Raw genomic sequence first — 13,661 nt, forward strand, 5'->3', positions numbered from 1 at the left:
ACTTTTTCAGTATAAGGCACTTCACATTTACTCAGAAGTTCACCTTTTGTGTAAAGTCTAACACCTAGTCAGTATTTAACAGATTGAACCCTACAGCAGATGCTGGTGTTTTGTTTTTAAAAGATTAACAACAAAACTGCTTAGAAGAAATATGGTGTGATTACATTGCAATAGACAAATCAGCAGAGGGAGCAATGATTAAGATTTGTTATTGTTCAGTCGTTCAGTCGTGTCCAACTCTTCGTGACCCCATGGACCAGAGCACGCCAGACACGCCTATATTTCACTGCCTCCTACAGTGAAAGATAGGGGTACTTATATTTAACAGTTGTTCTTCATTTGAGTGAGGAAGTGTTACACTGGAGGAGTATGTGTATACAAGTATAAGTTTTATTTTAAAGTGCTATGTATATATGACAACATCTGCCATTTATCATAAACTTTGATTTTCTAGCATAGAAATAAGATGTAGATACTGTGATAGTATTGGTTTAATTCTGAAAATTCTACTATCAAGACAAAAACATTTTTATTGTGTACTGAATGGTCATGTTCAGTTCTTATTTTTTCAACTGTTAATTTTCATATTTTATTTTGAAGAATATGATTTCATAATGTGATTTACAGACCATTAAACACATATATTTTAAATAACATCTGATATATATGTATATTTAATTTATAAGGGGGAATACGGTAAATTTGTTGATAAAAGTGAAGAATTTTGCTTCCAATTTTGCAATCCAAGTTCACTCTAGTACAATGGAGAGAGTTTGCCTCTTCATAGAATATAAAAGACTGTCCATGCAACAAGCCAACAGATCGGAACCCATCGAATGCTCACATTGGTGGTCTTGGCAATTAAATGTGTATCTATCCAATTTCTGTAATTAACTGTACGAACATAGATTCCTGGATATCTTGGTCGGCCACAACCAAACCCAAAACTGGTGATTCCTATCAGATAATACCTGGTAACATTTCGAAAATAACACATCAAAGGTCCACCGCTGTCTCCCTGGAACATGAAAAAATATGGTACTCTGAAGTTTTAGGAAACAGGACTGGGACCCAATCAATCTTGAGTTATGTCTCATGAACTATCAAAAGGAAACATGGTCCAATGTGTTCCGAATGGAAAGAAATGAACATCCTACCTTTTCTGCAAAGCTCCTGTACTTTTATCAATAACCCTAAACTTTGGTGATCAGAACACCAACAATCCTAACCCCCTTATATACCCAAATGATTGCTGCATTCTAGAGGAGTGTCTCTTGCACATGCCACTTCATCAAGGGAACCATTCATATGATGTAGGAACCTACCCTTTGAAACTTGCTGCTATTACAAAGCAAACAAGCGCTGTCTCTATCATCTTTTTAAGCTTTCTAAGTTGAGATTTTTATCCCAGTCTACATCTGTTTTTACCGGAATATATGTTTAAATATGCTTTTAAAGTTGAAGTTTTTCCATTGTTGACATTAAATAATTTTGGGATGTTTCATGGGAAGCAATTCATAAAAGAAACGACATTATTACTGCATCATCATTATTTTAATATTAGCATTCACAACATGATATGTTTTAAACCTCAACGAGGAGGATGGTTTCTTTATTTATATAATCCTTCAAATCCATATTTGGAAAGAACATTCCCTTTCCCCTCCAATTCCCCTCTGCTTTTGTAATTATTTTTCTTTCTTCAGTTGTGAATTTGCAGTCAGGAACTCATGTGCTGGGTTTTTGTACCGTGCCTCACGCATATTATGTGCTTTTAGAAGTAACTGATTGTGCTGATTTACGAGGTGGCATTATGTCGCTGCTTGAATTTTATTGTGATGTTTCTCATGTCCCATTTTCTCACATCAACTTAATTTTCCTCCAAAATGTATTAACTACTTTGGTGCTACTTTGACATAGCAGTGAGTAAGCCTGGACAAATAACTGCATGTTTTGGCAATATGTCTTAAAATAAAAATGATTCATTTCCCCCTCATTTACCAGCAACTTTGATATATTGCTTTGTTATATTAGTCAAGCAACTACATGATAGAATGTTTTGACAACTTATTTTATATTCTCTATTTTACCTGGCAGCTATCAACACGTCCAGTCAGAGAGCCAGCACAAAGCATGTTTTTTGTTAATTTCCCTGCATACGAGTCATATCTATTGCATAATCTCAGCGGAAAAATGTCTACCTGAGCTTCTTGTAATATTAAATTGCCAACACCTGAAAGCAAAGCACAAAAAACTACTGGAAGAATGCGTTTAACATTCTGAAACAAGGTTGTCAGGTATGCAACGTGGCTGGGTAACCGCTTAAGCTAGTGACAGTCTAACTCTTAAACTTAATAGACCAGATTTGTATTTCCCAAGTAGGTCTATGAAACTTACCTTCGTTTTCAGAATAAGGCTCACAAATCCTTACTGAACTTGTAATGAATTCTGTTTGCTAGCCATCGCAGGCCCCGGGTATATATGGAGCTGTGTATGCTCTACCTTGAGATTTGGGTGTCTGTGTTATAATTAAAGTATTTTGTTTTCTTCATAATTAATTATTCCATGATTTCAGGTGTTATTGAACTTGTTTGTATTGTTTGTTGCCTTATCGGTTCACGGTTTGAGGTATTAATTAATTAAAACCAGCCCTTCAGTGTTCCCCATCCAGCAAGGTTGAATTGAAATAAAGTGCATTAAATTATCAGTACATAAGCGTCTGCCGGGCTTGGTTAATACATTTAAATATAGCGCAGTGGCTTACCCAGTTTGGTATGCCTGCATCAGCTATGAGTCATAACAAAAGATATATGCTTTGTAGACTAGATCAAATACCTTAAAAATTAAAGTATAGTTTTCTCAAGTGCACAAATCTCAGACAAGTTTTGAAAAAGCAGAGAAGTGACTTTCTGAGTGCTTACTGTATTTCTGAAAAGTGTGATAAGAGATGAATACTTGGCAGGTTCAAGGCACAAGTACATAAACTGCCCTCATATGATAAATGCAGAAAGCATGACAAATATTTTGTCTAAGCAATAGATCATATGCAAAGAACCTTTAGCCATCCAGATGATGAACTACAACTTAGGGCTGCTAATATTGATTACACTTCCTGAACACCTGTTTTACACTTCAGTGCCCAGAAAAGGTGATGAGCGAGAAACATTTCACAATTACATTAAATATTTAAAAACTTTAATTGTACATTATAAAATATAAAGAAAGGGTATGAAAACCAAATTAATCACTTCTACCATAAATTCCTTGTGTACACTAACGGGCAAACCAAACCTAGGTTTACCTCTGTGTAATATACTATCAAAGGGCAAAGAAGCTTTTTGAAATAACTAATTCTCACTCTTAACAATAGTTTAGTTTAAAGGAAAAGTAGAAGATTTACCTTTCTCCTTTGTGTTTCCCCAGCCAGCTATGAAACATGGGTACATGTCAATAGTATCATTTTCAGGTAAGCAGATGGGCTGAATATAATTGTTATATTTTAAATGTTTTATTAGCGTAAACAAGGCAATATCATGTTCATAGCGTTCTGAATCATAATCAGAATGGATCGTGATTGTACTGACCCGGCGCTTTCGAGTATAAACGTTTTGTATATGAAGATGATGCACGGCGATGACAGCCCTCCAAAAGGCTGCGTTCCTAGGACAGAATAAAATCAAAAATAGAGTCACTAACTATTTTAGAATAGTTACTTCAAGCTTGGTGTAAAACTAGCAAGCATGGAGCCAGAGTCAAATGGTGAGGGAATGACAAAGGTTTCTGCAGTAATAGTAATATAACCAGTAAAAGCATATATGCATAAGAGCAGGGCCGTCTTAAGCATATCAGGCGTCATGGTGGAAAGATCCCTCCGGCGGCGCCCCCCCCCCCATTTCCCAGAGTTGTCAACCTTTTTTAAGGGGAGGACCCCATAGTTGTTGACCTTTTTTTTAGGGAGCTGACACCATGCTTACACGTTATCTCTGCTTGGGAAAAGATAACATTGCACTTATTATTAAGTATACAACAACACCACATTTGTTCTGGGTATAAGTTTTTGTGAGCATGCAGAAAGCTTTCTTTTTTTAACTGTTCTGTGTTCCCATACTCTTTTTTCCCCCCAAGTTGCTTTACAATTAAAGGAACTACAGAATTGTAGGTTTAGAAGGGACCATGAGGGTCATCCAGTTCAATTCCCCCCCCCCCTTCTGCCCCACAATGCAGAAATCCTGCTTGCAGGTATCCCTGTGTGGACTTGAACCACCAACCTTCTGGTTAACAGCCAGACCCATTGGGCCACACAGGCTGTGAACATGCCTCAGGTGTGTTTGTATGCACAATCTCATGCAAAGCAAACTTTTCCACTCAGATGAGCCATCCACCAACAACACTGCCATCCTCTTAGCATGGAGCCTGTTTATTAGCCACCATCCATTACTGGCCCCGACGCTGCTTTAGTGTTTCCACAGCCTCCAAGGCATAGCAGAACTGAGTGTTAGCAGCATGGGCGGAATTATTTTTTAAAGAGAGAATAAGAGCTTCCATGCAAATAAAGCTCTCTGACACAGAAGCTATCCCTCCAAATCCCAGGAAGGGTTTGGGGACAGAGTGGTCATGGCAACTGGCTGGGCTCACTCATCAAGGAGGGAAAGGTCCAGTTGTACTCTTTTATTACCTGCATGTCCCGGGGCTGATTCCACTCCCCACTGCAGGATTGATACGGGGAGGGGAGGGGAGCAGCAACAGAGAGAAACGAAGCAGAACTCCAGGAAGGACACCCACAGAAACATTTTAAGGTGTCCTTTTATTAAAACGTGAGTCAATGTTCTGTGTGGCTTGCTTTGCTGTTGTCCGGCTGTCAGTGTGTTTCCTGGGACAGCCGCTGTGGCCTCAGCACTCAAGCCCAACCTAGGGGAGCCTTCAGGTGGTTCGTGGCCTGTGGCTCCCACCCATGGCAATGTAGGCGTCAATGGGGACGTTGGGCAGGGTCAGGCAGTGGCACCCTGGACATCTTTGCAGCTGCCTGCCCAAAAGACTGAGAGAGTTGATCCCTGCATTTGCTAGGAGCTGCATATTCATATGCAGTATGCAAAATGGAATGTGTCCCAGAATGTCATTCTATTTAAAATCAAATCAAATCCAAGTTCCAATTTCAAACAGAACTTAGGTGCTCCACTTTGCTGTTCCTGCTGCTCCAGCCAGAGCTGGGAGGCAGAGTTGGGGCTGCGCGCGCAGCGCTCTCATCTCTTGCCCGGTGGCGACAGTGGTGGCTGCGGCAGCTCCGCCTTCTCTTGCTGCTGCTTCCATCGGCCGCGGCGCAGCCAAAGAAGGCGGGGAGGGGAGGGAGCGGCACGCAAGCCAGCCAGCCAAGCGCTCGCCCCTCAGACGAGCCAGCCGGGCACATGCACCTGGCTTGGCCCAAAGACCGCCTCCCCTTCCCTCCGTGCTCCAACTTTACGCCCGCTCTTCGCTGTGGATGGCAGAGAAGAGGCGAATGGTCTGCGTAGCCTGCCCGCTGCCGTGCAAACCACGCCCCCTGCCAGCCGGATTGGCTGGTGGGGTGGCAAGACGCAACGGGCGCCTGGCTCAGCCACACCGCCTCGCTCGCCGGCCAAACACCAGCAGCGCGCGGCGCAGCTGTTCCTGGACATCGTTGCTGGGCGCTGCAGACGGAACAGGGTCCTAGTGCCTCCAAACTTGAGCTGGAGGCGCGAAGGCACCAAGCCCCCGCTCTCCCTTCCCCGGACTCTTCTCTTAGCGCCCTCCACACAGCTTGGCGCCCTGAATCACCGCGCCACTAACCCAAACGGTAGAGACGCCTCTCTCTGCATAAGAGGAATCCTGGTAGATCAAACCAAATCATGTCCTATAACAGCCAATCAGATGAATGCCTGTAGGAAGCTCACAAGCAGAACCTGAAAGGTGACTGCCCTCTCCTACAGTTGCTGCTCAACAATTGGTACTCAGGTATACTGCCTCTAAATTTGAAAGCAGCATGTACCATGCTCAGTATGACTATTCACAATTGATAGACATATCCTCTATAAATTTGTCTCATGCACTTTCAAAGTCATCTAAGCTGATGGGCCTCACATTGATCAAAGCAACCTTGAAACATGCCACAATAATTCCATTTACACACAACTCCCCAAAAATATTATCACGATCAACTTATCAATAAGCACAACAACTTTATAAGTCGTTTGCCTGTCACTGCCAGGACGCTGCCTCTGGACTGGTCTTATGATAACTATCCCTTCTCCGATGTGAATCTCCAGGTCACCGAAATCTGCAGGCAAGACCTTCCTAGCCAAACTGTCATCTGCTGAGGTCTATCTTGCTTTAAGTACGGGATTTTTTTTTCCTGTTGTGCCACTGACCCTATGGAATCACCACTGCTTTGAAATAAGACAAGCACCAATAGAGATGTACTCATGGGGCTTGTTGAAAAATGGTTCTCTCAGATCATTTGTATTAGCTAGCTCTGTTTTTGTTTGGCTTTTGGGGCACTGCTGTTATTTATTGCTTTAATGTATTGGTCTTAATAACTCTACTGTGAACCATAATGAAATTATCTAAACAGAAGATAGTCAGAGGCGTCTTAGCCATTGAGGCTACTGGCGCAAGGCGCCAGGGCACCATGGCCTGAAGGGCCCCTCCGCCTTCCAGCCCTGCCGACAGCACCGCCCTCGCCCACCTCTTCTCGGGCTGCGGACGCGGGGAGGCCGTTGACGAGCCTCCCGTCGGAGCTTCAGCGGCAGGGTGGCGCTGCCATCAAGGGAGCCCTGGCTGCTGCACCGACGGGAGGCTCGCCAACGGCCTCCCTGTGTCCGCACCCTGGCCCTGTCCGGCGGAGCACAAGTTCAGCGTCACCGCCCGCCACACCTGGCCCTGCCTGGTGGAGCGTGAAGGGTGCTGGAGGGAACTTCGCGCCAGGGCACCGGATATACTTAAGAAGGCCCTGAACATAGTACTGTATATTCTGGCATATAAGACTACTTTTTAATCCAGGAAAATCTTCTCAAAAGTCGGGGGTCGTCTTATACGCTGGGTGGAGAATCTGCGGTCGAGTATATCTCAAACTCTATATTTTAACTGGAAAAGTTGGGGGTCGTCTTATATGGCCAGTCGTCCTATATACCGGAAAATATGGTATATAAATAAAATAAAAATGGAAGCTACAAGTTAGATTCAAGTAACTCGGAGCCCTAGCAGAAGCCAGTGCAAAAATGTAAGTGTGACGGGAGCTCCCCCCAGTCTGGAAGCTCAGAAAAATCTCCAGAACAGCATGTGAGAAGAGGATATGGGATACTGTTCCCTCCGGCATGCAGAAATACTTGTACTAACAGAACAGTCAAATCTCTTTGATGTTGAATTCTAACCAATATATTTAGAATTAAAGAAAATCTCCACCCCTGGAAACCAGAGTAAGAATAATGAGGATGACTCCCCACAGAGTTACAAATACTAAGGTTAGAAGCTGAAGAAGTGGAAAAATTAATTCTGCACCAAGATTTTGGGCACGTGTCAGCTACAAAAGAGTAGGTGATAGCCCATGCTGCATGAAAAGCATATTTTGAAGCTTGAGTGCAGTTGCATCAACACTTTGCGGAAAAGGCATGTATGCCTGCTGCCAAAGTAGGGGGTGGGGACACCTGGACATTGTATTCCGTGCAATGAGTCTCTTGAAACATGAACTTATGCCTGAAACTGTAACCCTACTGTAATAAAGGAGAAGTGCACACAACGGAAATAATCTCATAATTCTTCCCCTGCTTCCATTTCCATCTTCACCGTTCAGACCTGAGAGGCTTTTGATAAGTGCCAAGGGGAGCAAAGGGGAAGAGCACCAGGAGATTAAAACTCTACTTTGCCACACTGCTTTCCCTACCAAACTATATACAGTAGTATTAAAGGAAACATCCAGTCATTTACTGCTATGTTGTTGGGTGGGCAAAGATTTGGGGAGGATGAGAGGAGAAATGTATTCCTGAAGTCCCAGTGTTCCATTTCCTCTCCCACTCCTCCTTGAAATATGTCCCCGCTCCCATGAATTCTGAATATTCAGCAAGTGCTTTAAAAAAAATCACTACATCTTTCTCACACCTAAAACCGTGAAAAAGATTTAGAATAGATACATGCCTAAAATTTTTAACGCAGTGTGCTGCTGTCAACACCGTGTTGTTTGTAATCAAACTTCCACCACACAGATGGAAATATCCTAGGCCAACGGTATAATACTGAAGGCTAACTTGCCATGGCCAAGATCCAACCATGGCATCATGTCCACCTATAATCCGAGACTCTGTTTCTTTCTCATCCATAAGAGGCCTTTTTCCGCAGTCTAAAAATCAAAACACAGATATACTGATGAGATGCCATGAATGTAAATGTTCTGTTAATACACACCAATCCATCGTCCAAAACAAACTTAAAAGTAGATCTAAAGGGTCATTGTTATAAACAGACCAGTTTGCTGTAGCACTTCTGTCTCTGGACCACTGGGAGAGTTTATGCAAGACTGCAAACTTTTGAACCACTTACCCCTTTGACACACGTTGTGGATCACAATCTGGTTTTTGCTAGAGTGGACTGGTTTTGACTCTGTGGTTGGAGGTGTTAGCACCTTTGTTATGCACCCACCCTCTGGACCCATTGTCTGTGGCTGGTCTTTATATATACCATTTAGAAATGCAAATAATTAAGAGGTATATAAATGTATTAAATAAATAATAAAGATAGACACCATTTCTTGGTGAGTTAGGTCCGGCAGTGATGGTTCCCCCCTGTAAAGGTGAGGGACAGGTTAAGAAATTTACAGATGATCAGGAATTCTTTAGGGCATTGGTTCCCAAACCTCTCACCCACAGACTACTTGAAATTTGCTGAAGGTCTTAGTGGACCACTTATTTTTTCTGCCTGTTTTTGTAAATGTGATGCGATTTGCTAAATGTATGATTTTTAGCTGCACTTATTGCTTCTTTTCTCATATACTGTACTTCATTGTATTGTATTACAATTTGTATTCCTTAGAACCCTTTTCAAGTGTCTCCCTCCCATTACTTCTGCTCCACTTCCTGCTCACCTTGTGGCCAGACTGGATCGCTGGGTTCTAAGAATGATGAAGCAGTCTTTGCACCCACTGTTCACAGACAGTGCTCCTATCATTCATGGTCCATTGATCACAGTCTGGGGTCCCCTGCTCTATGGGATTTTCTGACTGGCGTGTCTGACACCCGTGTTGAGGTCCTGATCTTACTGTGGAATGGCAAGGTGTCTAGGGCCATCAACGTGATCATCCTTAAATGCCCACTCTGACATTGTGGAGCCCACCAGAGTTTTGACACATGCTTCAGATGATGAAATACTATGAACAATGACTGGACTGTGTCATACCGGTAATTTTTTATGTTATTACCCAAAGGTCCTAGATTGGAAATATACACAATCCAAACCAAAAGTTAAAAATTGAAATTGAAACACTGTTAAACAATATATGGAACTCAGTAACAAATGAAACCATCAGCAACAATATAATTTCAAAGGATCCATACCACCACTAAAGGAGAGACTGTTCCAAAGAAGAGCAGCCACTGCAGAGAAGGAATGGTCCACACACCCCTATTCCATAAGCCTCCGGACTTCCCACGTAGATTTTAAAATTCATGCAGGTCAGTATGGGAGGAGGCACACTTTCAGATATTTGGAGCCTAGGGCATTCAGGTTAACTTTTACATTTGTACAGCTTAAATTAGGCCTGGAAGACAATAGACAAGTAGTGCAATTGTTTCAGAATTTATGTTAGAGGATACCCTGGGGCATTCAGCTAGAACTCTGGCATCAGCATTCTGCACCAGTTGCAACTTCCAGACCATTTTCAAAGGCATGTATGGCACATTACAATAGCCCTGCTTGGAAATAACCAGACTATGAAAACCTGTGGCCAACCAGGGCTTCAACAGCAGCACTAACCATGTGAGTCAGAAAATCCCAGGAAGCATTCAGGAATCCTTTGGATTCCATAAGTCTCCAGGGGTGGACCATCTTAACCCCCCACCCCTACAGGGGGATCTTGCTGCTACCAGTCCATAACACACACACACACACACACACACAATATTCATCCATGATAAACAGTTCACCCTTCCGTCGCAAAAATCAGATCTGGGGTATACCCCACAACATGAGTTGAACCTTGATGTACTGAGCAACCCCATGGTTGTCATGGAGGTCATGAAATCCTCCGTGGGCCCAGTAAATGAAGCTTCATCATGGGCACTGAAGTCTTCCAACGCAACCAGGGCCGTCTTAAGCCTATCTGGGGCCGTGGTACAGGGATCTCTCCGGCGCCCCCCACGCCCCCCATCCTTTGGCAAACAGTGCCCGGTACCGCCTCCCTAACTCCCTCCCTCCCTCCCTCCCTCCAACCAGCCGGAGCCTCCGGGGGTGGGGGAGCACCCCAAATATACCTGCTCATTTCCAGCACCCCGACGCACTTGGAAGCGCGCAGGGTGGCTGGGATTGGGAGCCCCCCCCAAGGCACGAGAAACCCCTTCTAAGCACCCAAGAATAAAAGCAGTGTTTTTCGGGGGCCGGGAAGGGGCCAGAGGATCCACCATCTGGGCAGCTGCAGGACAAAACGTGGAACGCCGCCCGTTTAATTGCGCGGGGTTGGGCTGGATGACACGGGGGTGTCACTTCCAACTCTCCAGTTCTGCCACAAACCCGGGAAAAACAGGTGTAGTGTGTGTGTGTGTGTGTGCAGGACGGGACCTTGGTAAGAGTCTAAAACAAACCGGTCCCCCCTTTTTGGATGGGGCTAGGTGGGATTCCAAAATAAAAAGCAAAAGTGCTCCAGCGGCAGGCTGGAGAAGCGCTCAGAGGAGCGGCGGCCGCCAGGGATCATGCCCCACTCGGGACCCCTCGGGCTCCTTCCCGCCGCCCCATGCCCTACTCCAGTCCTGCGCAGCGGCAGGCTGGAGAAGCGCCCCGGTGACCAATTGTGGCACTGAGAGGAGGGGCAGCCGCCAGGGATCATGCCCGCCTCCCAGGCGCACACCAGCCGAAGAGGGGCGGACAGAGGGAAGGAGGGCTGATCACTGCGCGCCCTACTCGCCGCCACCGATCACCTCCTCCTGTCTTCTCCCTGGTGGCGGGCAGGCTGCTGCCCCTACCGAGCCACCAACGTGGCCCCCAGACCTCTTCCTTGGCACCTTCCAGAACGTGGCTCCGTGGTTCCCCACGCCACTAGCCTTTATGACTAGGACGCCCCTGAACGCAACAGTCAAATGTTCTCCAACATGACCTCTGAGACCACCTCAGCTAAAAAGACTGCTGGGCAGCGGGATGGGCAGCACATCAATAGTACTGTATCTTCTTCTATCTCAAGGGCCCAAATCCAGGAACAAACCCTCTTATCAGTTACAGAGCACACTGGCTTCCTGGTGAGGACAATGGAATTTTACTGGTCAGCAGCATCTCTCCCATCCCATCTGTCCCGGCCTGGTTCTGCACCACGTACCCTGGGGGACAAAGCTAGGATAAATATGGTCTGCTCAGCTAACCCACCTGGGTCTCTGTAATACATGCCACCTTGGGCACCCCCATGGAAAACAGATGACTTATTTGGACTGATCTGGCATCAATTAACATCACTACTAGAGCAAAGGGTCTGCTAACATATTCACCCAAACTCTGAAGATTGGAGGTTAGTCCACAAAGGGTGATGGTCTTACTTACAGGCATCCCCAAACTCGGCCCTCCAGATGTTTTGGGACTACAATTCCCATCATCCCTGACCACCGGTCCTGTTAGCTAGGAATGATGGGACTTGTAGTCCCAAAACATCTGGAGGCCGAGTTGGGGGGTGCCTGGTCTTAACCATAACTACTGCCCCTTCTTCCAGATCTTCTTAATCATCTTTAATTGCTATTATTATTATTATTATTATTATTAAAATTCTACCCCTCCTTCTGCCCCTCATAACACTCCATGCATTTGCTGACGTGATTTTTAGTCCATGAAAGCTTCTGCCCCAATAAAGGTGTGTGTGTGTTTTTTTTAAGCTGCCACAAGACCCGTTGTCCTTTCTGCTGGAAGAGACTAACACAGCTACTCTCTAGGACATGGTTCACAAGAGGCCAATTTTCTATGCTTCAGAAGGGCTTACTGCAAGCTAACGGTGCGTAGGGATGAAGCCTAAAGAATGAATGCCACTCACGAGCTGCCAAATCTACAGCCCTATTTTAACTCGGAAGCAAATGCTCCATTGCCTACTTGCGTCACTGTGTCTATTAGGCAATAGCATCCTCCATGGAAGCACTTTAGGAAGGAGGGGGCTTCTATTTCCAAGTAATAATAATAATTTATTATTTATTCCCTGCTTTCCGAAATCTGATTTAACTACACACTGACCATTGAAAGTTTATGGCCCCCAAAACAAATAAGCCTCGAAGGTTGCTGCTTCTTGTTTCAGGCAGACCTTCTACTTCTTTGTTGCTACCCTTTCTACTCTGCTGTGAAATCTATTATCTCTGGCAGACACAGATTTCACAAGGTGTTGTACAAGATTTAAACATTCTGTTTGTTACACATACTGGAAAACAAATTACCATAATTATCCCAGTTTTGAGCTTTTAAATAATACAAAAACAAACAAAAACAAATCAACTTGCAGACCTAACAGTCCACTCTGGAGTTCCTCACACAATAGTTCTGGCGTTGTTATAATACAAAACAAACAAACAAAAACCCAACTTGCAGACCTCACTAGCCACTTACGAGTTCTTCGCAATTAAGTTTATAAGCAAACACCTTCCTGTGTTTGGGGTGGGTAACATAGTTTGGAATGCTTGAAGTATACACATTTTAACCTTTCCAGTTGTTGCATATACAATGTATCCCTTCTGTTTAATGAGATGGGAGGCCGTGATGTGTTATTTTATGGTTTTTAAGGTTAAAATAATGATGATGTTAAAAACACCCCTCCGTTTCGAGCCGCCCAGCAACAACTTGCTGGAAAGGAAACATTTGTGGGGGGGAATAAAAACCGCATTTCACCGACTCGTGAGGCCGCGATGGGTCCTTCCACGTGAGACCCCAATGCCGCCGCCAGATCCTCCTCACGGCGTATCCACAACCCTCGCCTGCCCGCTCGATTTGGGAGCAAATCCCAGTCTTCTCGGGAAAATCCCTTCCCTCCTGCTCTCCCTCCTGCGCGCACGCGCAGTTCCACCCCCGTCCTTTTTTGGCGGCGCGAGCGCAACGCGCGGGGAACGTGGAGGCGGGGAGAGGGAGAGAAAGCCGGGCTCACCCTCCATGGGCAACAGAGACGTGACGTTTCTGGGCGTGTTGAGCAGCCCCAGGAGCGCCAGCAGAGAGGCCGTGGCTGCCCGGTGGAGCTTTCGCAGCATCGTCCGTCGGCGAAACAAAATGGCGGCCGGGCGCCCCCCACCCCTTGGCGGCAATAACGTTGCGGCGGCGGTGGCGCGCGGGAGGGAAATGGAGCGAAGATGGCGCGGAGTTCCTTCGCTCGTTCTGACAGAACCTTTTGCTGCTTTCCCCCTCACAAACACCGGACACATACACACACGTCTCGCAGGGTTCTGGTTCTGGAAGGGAGATCATTAAAGGAGCCGAGGCGGCTCTTTCAAGAAAGAACG

At 45.2% G+C, this 13,661-nt stretch overlaps 1 protein-coding gene across 2 annotated transcripts; it reads right to left on the minus strand.

Moving 5' to 3' along the window:
• Nucleotides 1-651: 651 nt before the first annotated feature.
• On the minus strand, nucleotides 652-13,442 carry LOC117040735 (transmembrane protease serine 12-like). Of its 2 annotated transcripts, none has more exons than XM_033138705.1 (5): nucleotides 13,313-13,442; nucleotides 8,257-8,344; nucleotides 3,401-3,660; nucleotides 2,091-2,233; nucleotides 652-1,018 (listed from the first exon to the last, which is right to left on the minus strand). In XM_033138705.1, the coding sequence occupies exons 1-5, from the start codon at nucleotides 13,410-13,412 to the stop codon at nucleotides 782-784; spliced, it is 828 nt and encodes a 275-aa protein (XP_032994596.1). In that variant the 5' UTR covers nucleotides 13,413-13,442; the 3' UTR covers nucleotides 652-781. The 2 variants fall into 2 exon arrangements, with proteins under 2 accessions (XP_032994596.1, XP_032994595.1); XM_033138704.1 differs by having other exon boundaries at nucleotides 8,143-8,344.
• Between the last annotated feature and the right edge of the window lie 219 nt (nucleotides 13,443-13,661).

The sequence above is a fragment of the Lacerta agilis genome, chromosome 2, assembly GCF_009819535.1.
Source record: "Lacerta agilis isolate rLacAgi1 chromosome 2, rLacAgi1.pri, whole genome shotgun sequence".
NCBI classification, from domain to species: domain Eukaryota; kingdom Metazoa; phylum Chordata; class Lepidosauria; order Squamata; family Lacertidae; genus Lacerta; species Lacerta agilis.

What these genes read in the sequence shown, in the direction of transcription:
- LOC117040735 (XM_033138704.1), bottom strand. Translation starts at nt 13,412, where the DNA reads ATGCTGCGAAAGCTCCACCGGGCAGCCACGGCCTCTCTGCTGGCGCTC. An exon ending in CACTGCGTTAAAAATTTTAG is followed by an intron (nt 3,661 to 8,142) that starts GCATGTATCTAT and finishes ATTCTGTCCTAG; the next exon opens with GAACGCAGCCTTTTGGAGGG. An exon ending in GACGTGTTGATAGCTGCCAG is followed by an intron (nt 1,019 to 2,090) that starts GTAAAATAGAGA and finishes TTCATGTTCCAG; the next exon opens with GGAGACAGCGGTGGACCTTT.